General features: G+C 44.3%; 1 protein-coding gene across 3 annotated transcripts in view; it reads right to left on the reverse strand.

Moving 5' to 3' along the window:
* The window catches only part of MPZL1 (myelin protein zero like 1), an 84,377-nt gene that overhangs the window by 20,312 nt on the left and 47,203 nt on the right, over window positions 1-16,862 (reverse strand). For all 3 annotated transcript variants that reach the window (XM_082247425.1, XM_082247423.1, XM_082247424.1), the window contains exons 2-3: window positions 9,332-9,709; window positions 2,323-2,458 (exon numbers count right to left, since the gene is read on the reverse strand). In XM_082247425.1, coding sequence (XP_082103551.1) covers window positions 2,323-2,458; window positions 9,332-9,709 — 514 coding nt within the window. The remainder of the gene's footprint in view (window positions 1-2,322; window positions 2,459-9,331; window positions 9,710-16,862) is intronic.

Genomic DNA, 16,862 nt, shown 5'->3' on the forward strand with positions numbered 1-16,862 from the left:
TGGAAGCAGTGGTCTCTCTGAAGCAGTGACAAACACCACCCATTCCCCTCACTGAGTCACAGTTGGAGCTCTCAAATCAGCAGGGGACATGGAGATTGGTCACTGGGGAGATCCAGCAGGGGCTGTGTCTGACCCCTGCAGAGAGGTCACTGCTTCCACACAGAAGGCAGCCGTCCTCTCTGCAGCTGAATGACAGAGAAGACTGGACTAGCACTGTCAGTGCTCACCTCCATTTCCCATTGAGACACATGCAAAGTGTGAATTGCATCAATGCATTCAACATGTGTGCTCAATGAAAAAAGTGACAACGGAGCTCTGTTCAATAGGAATGCCCACAAAACAGGCCTCTGCCAGGGGAAAAGACAACAGGCAGTAATAGAAGGAATAAAAAGGGATTTTCTGCACAATCCTTTAGGGTTTCTTTGGGGGAAAAAAAAGATACACTATATAGTAAAAAGTATTGGGACGCTTGCCTTTACACGCAAATTAACTTTAATGGCATTCCAGTCTTAGTCTGTAGGGTTCAATATTGAGTTGGCCCACTCTTTGCATCTATAACAGCTTCAACTCTTCTGGGAAGGCTGTCCACAAGGTTTAGGAGTTTATCTATGGGAATGTTTGACAATCCTTTTAGAAGCACATTTGTGAGGTCAGGCACTGATGTTCGAGAGAAGGCCTGGCTCGCAGTCTCCGCTCCAATTCATCCCAAAGGTGTTCTATTGGGTTGAGGTCAGGACTCTGGGCAGGCTAGTAAAGTTGATTCACCCAAAACTCACTCATCCATGTCTTTATTAACCTTGCTTTGTATACTGGTGCACAGCCATGTTGGAACATGAAGGGGCCATCCCCAAACTGTTCCCACAATGTTGGGAGCATGAAATTGTCCAAAATGTCTTGGTATGCTGACGCCTTATGAGTTCCCCTCACTGGAATTAAGGGGCCAAGCCCAACCCCTGAAAATCAACTCCACACCGTAGATTTTTTTTTTTTTTTTTAACTTTCGGCTATAAGGCATTCCCAAAAAAAAAAAAAAAAAAAAAGTATAAATCTAATTTTTTTCATCACTTTAGGCCAATATGTATTCTGCTACAATTTTGGGTAAAAAAAAAAAAAAAAATTCCAATAAGTGTATACTGATTGGTTTGCGCAAAAGTTACCACATCTACAAACTAGGGGAAATATTTATGCCATTTTTATTTATTTAGCTAGTAATGGCGGCGATCAGCGAATCTTGATGGGACTGCAACATTGCGGCGGACAGATCAGACACCTAATATTTTTGACACTTTTGGGGGTACCAGTGACATTACTACAGTAATCAGTGCTAAAAATATGCACCGTTACTGTAATAACCCCTTCCCTGCCAGTGTCATTAACACCAGGTGCGATCAAAGGGTTAAATGTGTCCCTAGGGCAGTGATGGCGAACCTAGGCATCCCAGATGTTTTAGAACTACATTTCCCATGATGCTCAACTACACTGCAGAGTGCATGAGCATCATGGGAAATGTAGTTCCAAAACATCTGGGGTGCCAAGGTTTGCCATCACTGCCCTAGGGGGTGCTTTCCAACAGTATGGGGGATGGACTTGCTGGATGAACAGAGACCTGTGTTCCCAAATAGGAGGAACACAGGATTTCTGTGTTCATCACTGACAGAACAGCGGTCTGCCGTGTGTATATCAGCAGACCGCCCCTCTGTCTCCATGGGGAGCGATCATGGGTGCCCAGCGAACATCGCGTCCGCCGGACCTGTCGATTGGCTTCCCCTGTGGCCAATCGGCATGTCCACGCGTCCCCACTAGCGGTCTCATGAAGCAACATACAGGCACGTCGTTTCGCGGGACAGAGCCGACTTGCCGCAGTTTAAGTACGGCAGCTGGTCGGCAAGTGGTTAATCACTGACCTGGAACCAGTATGTATATCAGGATCGCAGTACGCGCTGTACTCTTGTTTTAGGTCAGTCAAGTACCGAAGCCATAGGACCATTATAACAGCCAGGCAACTAGCATCTTTCAAAAGGGAGGTCAGTGACAGCAGCCCCCATGTCTCTCAGCGCATTTCCTTTATAGGGACTCTTTCCACCTCATTCTATAGACTAAGAGCAATGCACTTCCTTTATAGGGAATCTTTCCACCTCATTCTATAGACTAAGAGCAATGCACTTCCTTTATAGGGAATCTTTCCACCTCATTCTATAGACTAAGGGCATTGTGTATATAAAAGGCAAAGAGGAGACACTGAGCAGAATTTATGTCACTCCACCTACAGAAAATGCAGCTCCAGGCATGCAAACTCGGAAGGAGCGAAGAATATCCTCTTACCCCGTGTAATTCTTTCTAGATTTCTTCTTTTTAGTGATTACGACTGCAAACACAATAATGGCGATGAGGAGAAGGCCGCCAATGGCTGCACAAATAATGCCGACCAGAAAGGGCACATTTGACACCGGGAGGTTCCCTGACAGAGAAAGACAAAAAAATGCACATGAATTAAAGGACAACTCCACTAAGCATCAACTATAAGTCCAAACAGCCACATGGTATAACACTTTGATTTTAAGAGCATTTAATTATTACAGGTATTTATATAGTGCAAACAATTTTACACAGCACTTTACATGCAGTATACTGTGCATTCACATCAGTTCCTGCCTGCAAGGACAATTTAATGTCCCGATCTCACCTACATAGGGCCAATTTAGTTAACCTACCAGCATGTGCCGAGGGGGGCAACAGAGTGTGCAAAGGAAACCAAATGCAAGCACGGGGAGAACATGCACTTTATGCAGATAGTGTCTTGCTGGGATTCAAACCAAGGACCCCTGTGCTGCAAGGCAGATGTTATAAATAACCACTGAGTAAAGCGGGCCAAAGGATCAAAACTCAATCCATCCATTAGCAGGCTGGTTGTTCTGACGTTTATTCATCCATCGACTTCAGTGCAACCAGCCTGTCAGGTTTTTTTTTCCATAGGATTACTGCCACGGGCTATAGCCTGCAGCAGTAATAATTGTACAGTAATACCTTGGTTTGCGAGTAACCTGGTTTACGAGCATTTTGAAAGACGAGCAACATTTTAAAAAAAAAAAAAATCTGTCTTGATATACAAGGAGTTTAGTACAGCAGTGGTCCTCAACTCCGGTCCTCGGGGCCCACTAACAGGCCAGATTTTAAGTATTTCCTTGGGGAGATGCAGACTAGAGTACTGCAATCACTGAGCAGCAAATGATATCACCTGTGATGCATTTCAGTTATCTTGCAAACCTGGCCTGTTAGTGGGCTTTGAGGACCAGGGTTGAGGACCACTGTAGTACAGAATAAGCATGGCATCCCCTCTGTTACATACCATTATGTGTCCCTGTACCGTATATATAAGAGGCTGATTTCTACTGTATCAGAGTGTCTCCCGGTGCTCACGTGACTCCTAGTCTCTCTGCTCTCCCTGGCGGGTGGGGCTGAGCACTCCCACTGACGTCATCCAGGGAGGAGAGAAGCAGAGAGCAGAAGAGTCACGTGAGCACCAGGAGACACTCTGATACAGTAGAAATCAGCATTTTTTTTTATATACAGTACAGACACAGGGACACAACATTATGTAACAAAGGGGATAGCATGCTTATACTGTACATTACTGTACTTTAGATATGATAGCAGCATATCTTTATTTATAACCATTAAATGGTTGTGGAACGAACCATCTGAGTTTCCATTATTTCTTATGGGAAAATTTGCTTTGATGAGTGTTTTGGATTACAAGCATGCTGCTGGAACTAATTATACTCGCAAACCAAGGTATTACCGTATCCACTTCTGGACCAGTGACGCACATGAACCATTTTTATTTTTTATTTTTAGAGCAGGCGATCAGTTCTCTAAAAAAATCAATCCAAGTGGCAATTCCATCTTGAGGTCCCCCCCGTCTTTCTCTTCCTCCCTAGGCCCCGTTGGCCTGTTTTTGATTTGTCTATGCTGCAATGCCTTCCATTGGTTCGTTGTATATACCCTGCTCTGTTTTACAGACATTGCTTGTTCCCTTGTTATGTATTGTTATTGAAAATTTAGAAATAAACACCTTTCAAAAAAAAAAATCAATCCAAGTAACTAACTAACTACTGAACTGCTTTTACAAGCAGCACGAGGTGACCCCCCCCCGAGAGCCCAGACAGCATATCCATAGGCTGGTGGGAAAGCCAAACAAAGCCTGGACTGGCTTTGATGGGCTCTCTGCTATGGTAACCCAGAAGCAATGACATGACCTCACTTTCAGTGTACCCGAATATCAACTTCGCCATTTTAAAAAAAATCAAAAGCATTCCAATACAGCAATCTTGGTGTTTTGAATGCTTTTAAGTGCAGAGGAGGGATTTGGGGTCTTCTAGATCCCTCCATAAAAGAGAACCTGTCATGTGCCTATTGCTGTCACAAGGATGTTTACATTCCTTGTAAGAGCCATAAAAAAGAGATAAAAAAAAATGAAAGCAACAGTGTAAAATTTTAATTAAAAAATTAAACTGCTCCTTTACATGAGACTCGTGCAATTGAGTCTCTGTCCCTGTATGCGACAAAACAGGAAACAAAGTTTGGGACTTTAAATGAGGTGTGACCAGTTTACAAATAATCATGAAAAAAAAAAGTGAATGAGGGCACATTGGTAAACCCAGAAAAACAAGTATATTTTTTAAAATGTATTAGAACATCTGTTAATAGTAGGTTCAATACATCTTGATAAAAGCCAATGAATTGGAATAGACCTGAATGATGAACATATGGAATATGAATGGTACAATAAGACCATAAACAGTAATAAAATTGTCCAAGTAATAATGTTGTTGGCATGAATACATATTTTGAAAGTTGTAAAATAGGTAGATAATCGGATGCATGATGGAACTTGCGACTGTAAGAATTGCCTCCTATTAGGCCCAACGCGTTTCGTGAAAAGTCACTTCATCAGGATCAGGCATAGTTCAAGTATCTAGAAAGGATACATATACATAAACAACATTGTATCCAAATGAATAACCAGACCTAGATATCTATCTAGTCAGGAGTATAACTTACAGTTGGGTGTCAACTGTTGATAAGGTTGCGAATCGTCCAGAGGCATGTCCAACCTGGAAACTGAGGGAGCGAGGCTTGCACATCAAGCAGGTGCACAGAGCCTACATACAGGATAAGAGTCTCCATAGGGGAGGGGTCTCAAGAACCTCAACTCACCATTCAAATGAAACTCTAGAAAAATATGAAAAATTGTATGTGTATTGTAGTGAGACACGTAATACTATACGGGTGAGGTTGAATGAGACTCCAAAACCAAGATACCAAAAGGGGAAAAAAAAGGTACTCAAGTGTATAGATGTTCATCGATATATAATACAAACCCAATTGAGGTGTATAAGTAAACCATATATAAGTGAATAGATGTAAACATCACCACCAAATAATAATGCATAGCCATTGAAGATAACCACACACCAATGCATGGAGAGAGAAAGAGTGGGGGTGCAAGGAGTGACTACCAATAAAGTGTTGCAGGAAAGAACGTCAATAGCAAAGTAAAAAGTACTGACTAATGTGACCATAAAGATAATGCCAAGGAAAGTGATGAACATGGAGTGTAGAAAAGGCCGTGACGTCATCATTGGCGTCGGCGTCCGGACACCACATGCTGTCCTAAACAGTAACTCACCCTAGCTCCACCGCACTGTGGGAAGATAAAGAGCTAAGTGTCAGTGCTCAGGCTTAACGTCCAAATCAAATGTTATGTGAATAAAGCCGGCACACGAAAAGTTTTCTTCCAAGTAAAATACTCCAACATGGATAGCGGTGACAACATGACAAATGCTAGCAAGACTTTTCATGTGCCGGCTTTATTCACATGCTGTCCACCTGCGTTCATTTGAGGGAGGCTGTTGTGGGCGGTTTATGTCTGCCTGGCGGATTCCCAATTGTTTGAGCAGCAGCCCAACGCTGGGAGGTATCCTTGCTTAAGGCCCGTACACACGTGCAGATTGTTGGCCGAAAAGATTCGGCCGACGACCGATCGGCCGATTTTCGGCTTGTTAGTATGATGCTTCCGACAGCGCACTTTCGGCCGAACAGAATCTGTCGTGCAAGCATTAAAATTTTTGTATGCGACACCAGAACGGCCGATTGTTCGCCAGTCAGTACAGATTTCGGCCAACAGACAGCAGATTTGCAAGACTGGGCATGCTCAGAAAAGAAAAAACACAAGGAAAGTTAACCATCACATGACATCACTTCTGCAGTCGGCTGTTGTTGGCAGACAAAATTTGTGTGCAGTCTTTTGCACTTTTCAGCGGACACGACAGCCCGGGGACAAAAGACGGCCGATCGTTCGGCTGACGATCGGTACGTGTGTACGGGGCTTTAGGCATCTGTGTAAGGTTGAACTTCTTGTCTACACTCCATGTTGAGCACTTTCTTTGGCATTATCTTTCTGGTCACATTAGTCAGTACTTTTTACTTTGCTATTGACGTTCTTTCCTGCAACACTTCTTTTATTGGTAGTCACTCCTTGCACCCGCACTCTCTCTCCTTGCATGCATTTTTATTTGGTGGTGATTTTTACATCTATTCACTTATATACTGTTTACTTTTACTTATACACCTCAATTGGGTTTGTATTATATATATCGATGAACATCTATACACTTGAGTACCTTTTCTTTTTCCCCTTTTAGTATCTTGGTTTTGGGGTCTCATTCAACCTCACTTGTATAGTATTACGTATCTCACTACAATACACATACAATTTTTGATATGTTTCTAGAGTTTCATTTGAATGGTTAGTTGAGGTATTTGAGATCCCCCCTATGGAGACTCTTATCCTGTATGTAGGCTCTGCGCACCTGCTTGATGTGCAGGCCTCGCTCCCTCAGGTTCCAGGTTGGACATGCCTCTGGAGGATTCTCAACCTTAGCAACAGTTGACACCCAACTGTAAGTTATCCTTTCTAGATACTTGAATTGTGCCTGATCCTGATGAGGTGACTTTTCACAAAACGCGTTGAGCCCAATAGGAGGCAATTCTTACAATCACAAGTTCCATCATGCATCCAATTATCTACTCCTTTTACAACTTCCAAAGTATGTATTCATGCCAACAACATTATTACTTAGACAATTCTCTACTATGTTTTATTACAGTTTATGGGTTTATGGTCTTATTGTACCATTTATATTCCATATGTTCATCATTCAGGTCTATTCCAATTCATTGGCCTTTATCAAGATGTTTTGACCCTACTATTAGTGAACAGATGTAATAAATAGGAATCTTAGAGATATATATATATACATACATACACACACACACATATATATATATATATATATATATATATATATATATATATATATATATATATATATATATATATATATATATATATATATATATATATATATATATATATATATAAAAATGGTGGAACGTTCGCTTTAAGTACTCCTGACCCCCTGACATGCCTTTTTTTTTTTTTTTTTTTTTTTTTTTTAGGAGGGGGGAGCGGGCACCTAGTTTTGACAAGTACCTACTCCCACTTGGGCCGCCTTGTAAGTTCTTCTCTGCCCCCTCCCTGCAATCTTCTGGAACATGTCAGAGGTCCTAGAACATTACCCAGCCATTCAGGACTCTCATGTGTGAACCCAGCTGTCATGACGCAAGCTGTGGTGATCACACTAGTGATGTAGGCGCCGCCGAGAGGCGGGGATCGAGACTTTGGAAGGCCGCATTGCTGGATTCTGGGACAGGCGAGTGTGTATTTAAAGTCAGCAGATACACTTTTGGTAGCTGCTGACTTTTAACCACTTTACCACCGGAGGATTTTGCTGTCTTCCGTCCAGGCCACTTTTTGCGATTCGGCGCTGTGCGACTTCAATTGACAATTGCGCGGTCGTGCAATGCCGTACCCAAACGAAATTTACGTCCTTTTTTTCCCACAAACAGAGCTTTCTTTTGGTGGTATTTGATCACCTGTGCGATTTTTACTTTTTGCGCTATAAACAAAAAAAGAGCGTTTATTTTGAAAAAATAACAATATTTTTAACATTTTTTTATATGAAATTCCCCCCAAAAAAGATGTAAAAACCAATTTTTTAAAAAAATTTTGGCCAATTTGTTTTCTGCTACCTATGTTTGGTAAAAAAAATTGCAATAAGCGTATTTTGATTGGTTTGCGCAAACGTTATTGCGTTTACTAACAAAGGGAAAGATTTCTGTCATTTTTGGTGTTTTTTTTTTTTAACGCGTAATGGCGGCGATCTGCGATTTTTTTTGTGGGACTGTGACATTGCGGCGGACAGATCGGACCCTTGACTGACATTTTTGACACTTTTGGGGGTACCAGTGACATTACTACAGTAATCAGTGCTATATATATGCACTGTTACTGTAAAAATGACACTGGCAGGGAAGGGGTTAATTTTATTGGAGAGGGAGGGGTTAATGTATGCCTGGTGCTTACTGACGTGTAGGGGGGGAGGTGACTGAGTGAGTCATGGACAGATTGGATGTCCAGCTATGCTGAACAGTCCGATCTGTCACTCCCTGTCGCTATGGAGATCCGCCCGCTTGTGTTTACACAGGCGGGCGGATCTCCACACTAGATCCCCGGCGATCGCCGCTGCTCCTCCCCTGGCCCGACTCCCGCTGTGAATGAAAACAGCGGGAGCGCGCCACCCAGAAGGGGGAGTGTCTGACGACGTTAATACTACGTCCTCAGACGATAACGAGCCACTCTGCCGCAGTAGTATTACTGTGAGCAGACGTAAAGTGGTTAATAAACACAGAAATGGCTGCAACTCCGCTTTAAGGAAGTATACTCCAAAATCTAACAAATAAAAAAATCTCCTCTATGGGGATGCAGACAGCATTTAAAACCTGACCAATGGGTCTAAGGCTCCGTTCACATCTAGGCGTTTTGGGGAGTTTTTCTGCTCGAGGATCAGCTCTCAAAACGCCCAACAAGACAAATCCTATTCATTTTAATGGCCCCTGTTCACATCTGAGCGTTTTGACGCTGTATACAAAACGCCCAATGCTCAAAAAAGTACATGAGCTTCTTTTTGGGCAGATTACAGGCGTTTTCCATTGGTCTCTATTCAATCTAAAAACGCCTGCACAAAAAAAACGCCTGTAAATCGCAGTAAAAATCACGGTAAAAAACACGCGAAAACACTACGCTCAGGTGTGAATGTAGCCTAAACCTTTCCCGTTCCAGACTTTAATAAAAAAAAAAAAAAAAAAAAAAAAAAAGGGTTATGACCAGAGTTGCATTTTATGCCACCAATCCAAGGCTGCTCCTTACCTTTCTCCACCACGCGGAGTTTCAGTTCCTTGGGGCTACCCCCTACGTCATTGGGGATCATCACCTCGCATATATACGTGCCGTTGTCTTTGAAAGTCACTTTATCTATCTGAATAGAGGCGTCCTTCTTATTGAGGTCCCCGGCCCAGGTGGTGCGTTTTTCGAAGCGGCTGTCCGACGGGTAGGGCCTACCATTCATATACACTAGGATCTTCACTGGGTCGGTTGTGCTCCCATCCTCTTTGAACCTCCAAATGATGACCGTTCCGCTGTGGACCACCTCAGATGACTTAAAAGTGCAGGTCAGTTTGGCTAGGGTGCCGTTTTCTACTGTCAGTTCTCCCGGAGTGTACAACTCTGCTGCGCTGCAGGGATTCACTGCAAAAAAAAGAACAAGAGTTAATTAGGCTCAAAATAAGGATTTCCGAGAAACCATAGTCCTTTTAAAGGCTGAAAACACTGGGATCTCAGTCTTGATTGGCTACTTGTACACTTGATTTCTAGTTTCCAACTGCTCCACTCTGAATAAAGATGAGCTGAAGACCTTTTTACAACAGACTGCGAGCAGGCAGGTTATTCATCACAGAAAAGACATGCAGTCTCTTCTGCAATAAAATACACCTACCTGCCTGCTCACAGTCTTCTGCATGTAGTGACGGGATGACTGACTCCTAAGTACGCCCAAGATGTACACCATGCCACGCCAGCCAATGCCCTAAGACCAGCACCAGGGGAGAAGGTGCTGGCACCGGCAAGGGACCCCTCGCTGACATTGGACTGTTAGATAGGAGGTAAGCCGAGTGCCTTGAGTTCTGCTTTAAAGCATATCTTCAACCCTCCAGAGAGACTTCCCTCCTCTCCACCCCTCCGCTGCCAGAGTTGGGATGTTTTTTTTTTTTTCCCCTCTTTCGTTCATTGACGGACACAGCTTCTGATCTTCTTAACCATTAACCCTATTAGGGGTAATAAGGCCCCCTACAAGAGTAAGACACTAGGCAGAAAAAAAGTCTGGCTATGCCTATGGACCGTTCCAGGGGGTATATTCCCTCTTTCTGCTATAGGTACTCAGTTTTTTCTGCCTAGTCAGGAGTAAGGACCTACATCCTGTTACAAAATGATTACGCAAATTCTATTTAAGTGTCACAAAGATTAAATATTTTGTTTTTCAGTTTAAGAGCCGGTTTACACTGAGGCGGCACGACTTCGGGGGACGACCTGTGAAGTCGCGTGCACCGCGACTTCGGCGCGACTTGCAGGGACTTCACATAATGGAAGTCTATGCAAGTCGCTTCCAGGTCGCCCCAAAGTAGTACAGGACCCTTTTTCTAAGTCGGAGCAACTTGTGTTGCTCCTATTAGAACGGGTCCTGTACTACTCAATGGACCGCGACTTGTCAGGTTGACAAGTTGCCTGACAAGTCGCGGCAGTGTGAATGGGCTCTAATGGCCCGTACACACGATCCGAAAATCGGACGAAAATTAACGCTTGTGAAAGGATCGGACGATAATCGGATCGTTAGTACACAGCTTACGAGAGGCGATCACAACAGTTCACCCGATATTATCCGGTCGTGCAAGCATAAAAATTTTGATCGTATTATAACACATCGTACGATAATCGTATTATCAGTATGTTGTTCGTCCGAAAAAAATGGTGAGCAGTAGACAGCGCATGAGCAGTAGACATTTTCCCCTCACACGCTACAGCGTGGTTACGCATACCGGAAGCTAAGAATTATCGTCCGAGAAAATTTGTATCATGAGTAACCTCTCCCTTTAAGCGAATATTATTGAGAGCTGCTAGAATACGAAAAATAACGGATGGAACGTCGCCCGATTTTCGGATCGTGTGTACTGGGCATAACTCGTTGGATGGCATTGGCTCTTTTGATCACTGAAAACAATCTCAGACACCTGTGATAATTAGATTGCCAGGTGAGCCCAATTTACTAAGAAAAAACTACTAAACCACATTATTAACCACTTAAGCCCCGGAAGATTTTACCCCCTTCCTGACCAGGGTTTTTTTTGCGATTTTTTACTGCGTGACTTTAACGGACAATTGCGCGGTCGTGCGACGCTGTACCTAAACAAATTTGACGTCCTTTTTTTCCCACAAACAGAGCTTTCTTTTGGTGGTATTTGATCACCTGTGCGATTTTTTGATCATGCGCTATAAACAAAAAAAGAGCGTCAATTTTGCAAAAATAACAATATTTTTCACATTTTTTTGTATGAAATGTAAAAATCAAAATTTAACATTTTCGGACAATTTGTTTTATGCTACATATGTTTGGTAAAAAAAAAAAAAAACGCAGAAAGCATATTTTGATTGGTTTGCGCAAAAGTTATCACGTTTACTAACAAAAGGGAAAGATTTCTGTCTTTTTTTAACGCGTAATGGCGGCGATCTGCGTTTTTTTTGCGGTACTGCGACATTGCGGCGGACAGATCGGACCCTTGACTGACATTTTTTACACTTTTGGGGTTACCAGTGACATTAGTAATCGGTGCTATAAATATGCACTGTTACTGCAAAATTACACTGGCAGTGAAGGGGTTAACTTTTGAGAGGGAAGGGTTGTGTGTGTCCCTAAGGGCATGATTCTGATTGGCTGTGGCTTGAGATGTATGAGCAATGATCAACGGTCCTACATAGTAGAACCATATGATCACTATTCCTACACAGGGGAGAATGACAGGCAGCTTGTTTACATTAGCCGCCTGCCTTTCTCCCTCTCCGACGATCGCGAGTGACCGGCGGATGATCGGGTCCGCCTGTCACACGCGCGGGGGGGTCCGTGACCGAGCGGGAGCGCGCCTCGGGCGGCGCACGCTCGCTCCTGAGACCCTCACAGGCTAGCGACGTAGTACTACGTCGCTTTGCCTGTGAGGGGCTGACCGCCGCAGTAAATAGTCGTGCGGCGGTCGGCAAGCGGTTAAATATTTTGTTTTTCAGTTTAACTCATGGACGGCATTGTCTCAGGGCTCTTTTGATCACTGAAAACAATCTTGGACACCTGTGATAATTAGATTGCCAGGTGAGCCCAATTTACGTAAGGAAAAGCTACTAAAAAGGAGGGTGTTCCACCATTATTAAGCAGAGCACCATTTTCATGCAATATGGGGAAGAAAAAGGGCCTCTCTGCTGCCGAAAAGAGTGAAATAGTTTAATGCCTTGGACGAGGTATGAAAACAGATATTTCACGAAAACCTAAGCGTGATCATCGCACTATTAAGAGATTTGTGGCTGTTTCAGAGCAGACGGGTTTGTGCAGATAAAGGAACATTGAGGAAGATTTCTGCCAGATCCATGCATTGGATCAAGAGAGCAGCTGCTAAAATACCGTTCTATAGCAGCAAACATATTTGAAGCTGCTGGTGCCTCTGGAGTGCCATGGACATCAAGGTGTAGAGTCCTCGAGAGTCTTGCAACTGTTCATAAACCTTCTATTCGGCCACCACTAACCAATGCTCACAAGCAGAAATGGCTGCATTGGGCAGAAAAATACACAAAAACTAATTTTCAAACAGTCCTGTTCACTGACGAGTGCTGTGCAACCCTGGATGGTCCAGATAGATAATCTGAGTAGTGGATGGTTGGTGGACGGCCACCCTGTTCTAACAAGGCTGCGACGTCAGCAAGGTGGTGGTGGAGTCAGGTTATGGGCCGGAATCATGGGAAGAGAGCTGGTGGTCCCCTTTAACCACTTGCCGACTGCTCACAGTATATTTACTGCGGCAGTCAGCCCCCAACAGGCAGAGTGATGTAGATCTACGTCGCTAGCCTGTGAGGGTCTAGGGAGCGAGCGCGCGCCCCCGGAGGCACGCTCCTGTGTGGTCATGGACCCGATGTTCGCCGGTCACTCTGCGATCGTCGCTGCAGAGGGAGAAAGTCAGGCGGCTAGTGTAAACAAGCCGCCTGTCATTCTCCCCTGTGTAGAAACACTGATCATACGGTTCTACTATGTAGGACCGTTGATCACTGTTTCTACAGCTCAAGCCACAGCCAATCACAGTTAGAATCACGCCCCTAGGGACACACACAGCCCTTCCCTCTCAAATAAAAGTTAACCCCTTCACTGCCAGTGTCATTTTACAGTAACAGTGCATATGTATAGCACTGATTACTGCAGTAATGTCACTTGTAACCCCAAAAGTGTCAAAAATGTCAGTCAAGGGTCCGATCTGTCCGCCGCAATGTCATAGTACCGCAAAAAAAAAAAGAAAAAAAACGCAGATCGACACCATTACGCGTTAAAAAAAAAAACAACAAAAATCTTTCCCTTTGTTAGTAAACGCGACAACTTTTGCGCAAACCAATCAAAATACGCTTTTTGCGATTTTTTTTACCAAACATATGTAGCATAAAACAAATTGACCGGAAATGTTAAAAAATTTAGATTTTTAAATTTTTTTGGGAATTTCATATAAAAAAAAATGTGAAAAATATTGCTATTTTTGCAAAATTGTCGCTCTTTTTTTGTTTATAGCGCGTGATCAAAAAATCGCACAGGTGATCAAATACCACCAAAAGAAAGATCTGTTTGTGTGAAAAAAAGGACGTCAAATTCGTTTAGGTACAGCGTCGTACGACTGCGCAATTGTCCGTTAAAGTAACGCAGAGCCGAATCGCATAAAATGGCCTGGTCATTAAGGGGGCAAATTCTTCCGGTCCAGAAGTGGTTAAACTGGGGTTCTCCATTAGGACCAGGTGCAGCTGAAATTGTGCAAGTTATGCTGAACTCGCACAATTTCAAGTCGGCATTTCAGTCCGACTTCCGGGGTGATTTCACAGACAGCTATCTGGGTTCCTGCACAGATATCTACAAAAATCCCCCCCACCAAAATTGACAAAAGTAGTACAGAAATTACTTTTGGGAATCAGTGCGGCGCCGCAAAGACGGCATCGCTCTGATTTGGACGGTGCCATTGCCGGCAATTGCCACCGATTTGATGTTTTAAATTCAGACCAATGTGAACGTGGGCTAAGCGAACAATATTCCACCCCTCCACTGAGAAAAAGCAACTTCTGGTGCCCTACATTTACCATTCCTGCCCTGAGGACCACCGCGGCCACCAGTCTACAAAAATACCGGCACTTCTAGACATGGTGAAAATATGGGGAGCACGTGCCATAACATGTGCAAACTGTCAACAGCCATCAACTTCTATTAAAGCAGAGTCAACTTTTTTTTTTGTTTATCTCAGTGAGGTTTTAGTAGACAGACTGGAGTTAGTTTATGGCTTTCTTTCCTGATAACATCTGAGACTTGTGTGCTTTCTTTAAGTGGACTTTGGATGTTGGAGCTGACCTGTCCTACTTCCTGCTCACAGACTGACTGCAGGGTGAGTCAGCCGGGGGCATGCAGTGCGTAGGAAGCAGATGGCGAGGAAACGTTTCTGCTTTTATCCTGTTGGGGAAGGAGAAGTAAAAAAGTACCTCATATATATTATTTATTTCCCATATCTATATTGCTGACATACCATGACTGCTAATAGAGAACAGAGATCCACGGTATTTACCACCTGAAGAGAGACTTTTCCCCAACCGGAGTAGTTTTGTAACAGCAAATTCTGGTGCAGCTCTGCATAGAAACCAACCAGCTTTCAGGTTTTAACCACTTAAGCCCCGGAAGATTTTACCCCCATTCCGACCAGGGGGTATTTTGCGATTCGGCACTGCGTGACTTTAACGGACAATTGCGCGGTCGTGCGACGCTGTACCTAAACGAATTTGGCGTCCTTTTTTCCCACAAACAGAGCTTTCTTTTGGTGGTATTTGATCACCTGTGCGATTTTTTGATCACGCGCTATAAACAAAAAAAGAGCGTCAATTTTGCAAAAATAGCAATATTTTTCACATTTTTTTATATGAAATTCCCCCAAAAAAAATGTAAAAATCAAAATTTTTTAACATTTTCGGCCAATTTGTTTTATGCTACCTAGGTTTGGTAAAAAAATATTTTTGATTAGTTTGCGCAAAAGTTATCGCGTTTACTAACAAAGGGAAAGATTTTTGTCATTTTTGTTGTTTTTTTTAAACGCGTAATGGCGGCGATCTGCGATTTTTTTTGCGGTACTGCGACATTGCGGCGGACAGATCGGACCCTTGACTGACATTTTTGACACTTTTGGGGTTACCAGTGACATTTCTACAGTAATCAGTGCTATATATATGCACTGTTACTGTAAAAATACACTGGTAGTGAAGGGGTTAACTTTATTTGGGAGGGAGGGGCTGTGTGTGTCCCTAGGGGCGTGCTTTCTACTGTGATTGGCTGTGGGTTGAGCTGTAAGGACACTGATCAACGGATCTACATAGTAGATCCATGTGATCAGTGTCTTTACAGCGAGGAGAATGACAGGTGGCTTGTTTACACAAGATGCCTGACATTCTCCCTCTCCCCCGCCGATCGCCGAGTGGCCGGCGGACATCGGGTCCGCTGGTCACACGCGCGGGGGGGGGGGGGGGGTCCGTGACCACACGGGAGCGCACCTCCGGCGGCGCGCGCTCACTAGACCCTCACAAGCAAGCAACGTAGCCCTACGTTAGTTTGCCTGTGAGGGGCTGACCGCCGACGTAAATAGTCGTGCGGCGGTCAGCAAGTGGTTAAATTGTCAAAGCTTAACCACTTGCCGACCACCGCAAGTACATTTACTGCGGCAGTCTGGCGCTCCTGGGCAAACCGACGTTGTACTACGTCGCTCGCCCAGGAGCCTGTAGAGGGCAAGCAGGCGCGCTCCCGCCCCTGTACCCCGCGCCAGTGACCGGCGGCTCCGATGTCCGCCGGCCACTCGCGATCTCCCGCTGGAGAGGGAGAAAGACAGGCGGCTGATGTAAACACAGCCGCCTGTCATTCTCCCTGGTGTAACTGCAGAGGCTATACCATGGGTGTCCAACCTTTTGGCTTCTCTGGGCCACAGCGAGTGTAGAGAAATTTTCTCGGGCCGCATATAAAATATATACTATAGTTAAGGTATACAAGTAATAAAATGCCGCCGCACCCTTCCCGCGCCGCCGCACCCCCCGCACTAATTTAACACAACCAGAAGATGATCAGATGAAATGGAATCAGTATATAGAGGTTTACTTCTTCTGAGAGATATTAAAGGAACACTAACCACCATGACCACTGCAGTGATTTGAAGAAGTGGTCATGGTGGTAGGAGTCAGAAACACTGCACATCCTCGCCTCCCCCCCCCCCCCCCCCCCTCCAGTCTGAGGCAGCCTCTGCCTACTGTTAGTTGGAAGCCACTGTGGCCATGCCCCCGACCCGACTTCCTTCTTCCCCAGCAAAAAAAAAAAAATTGTCTGGGGGCAGTGGGCCGCATTGCCTGAGGTTCTGTGCCGCATGTGGCCCCCGGGCCGCAGGTTGGACATGCCTGGACTACGTGATCCTGCTATGTAGGATCGTATGTCTCTATGGTTACATCACAAGCCACGCCCCCCACAGTTAGAATCAGGTCCCTAGGGATACATTTAACCCACTGATCACCAATAAAGTTAACCCTTCCCTGCCAGTGTCAT

This window comes from Pelophylax lessonae (genome assembly GCF_965119305.1).
Source record: "Pelophylax lessonae genome assembly, chromosome: 2".
Taxonomy (NCBI): domain Eukaryota; kingdom Metazoa; phylum Chordata; class Amphibia; order Anura; family Ranidae; genus Pelophylax; species Pelophylax lessonae.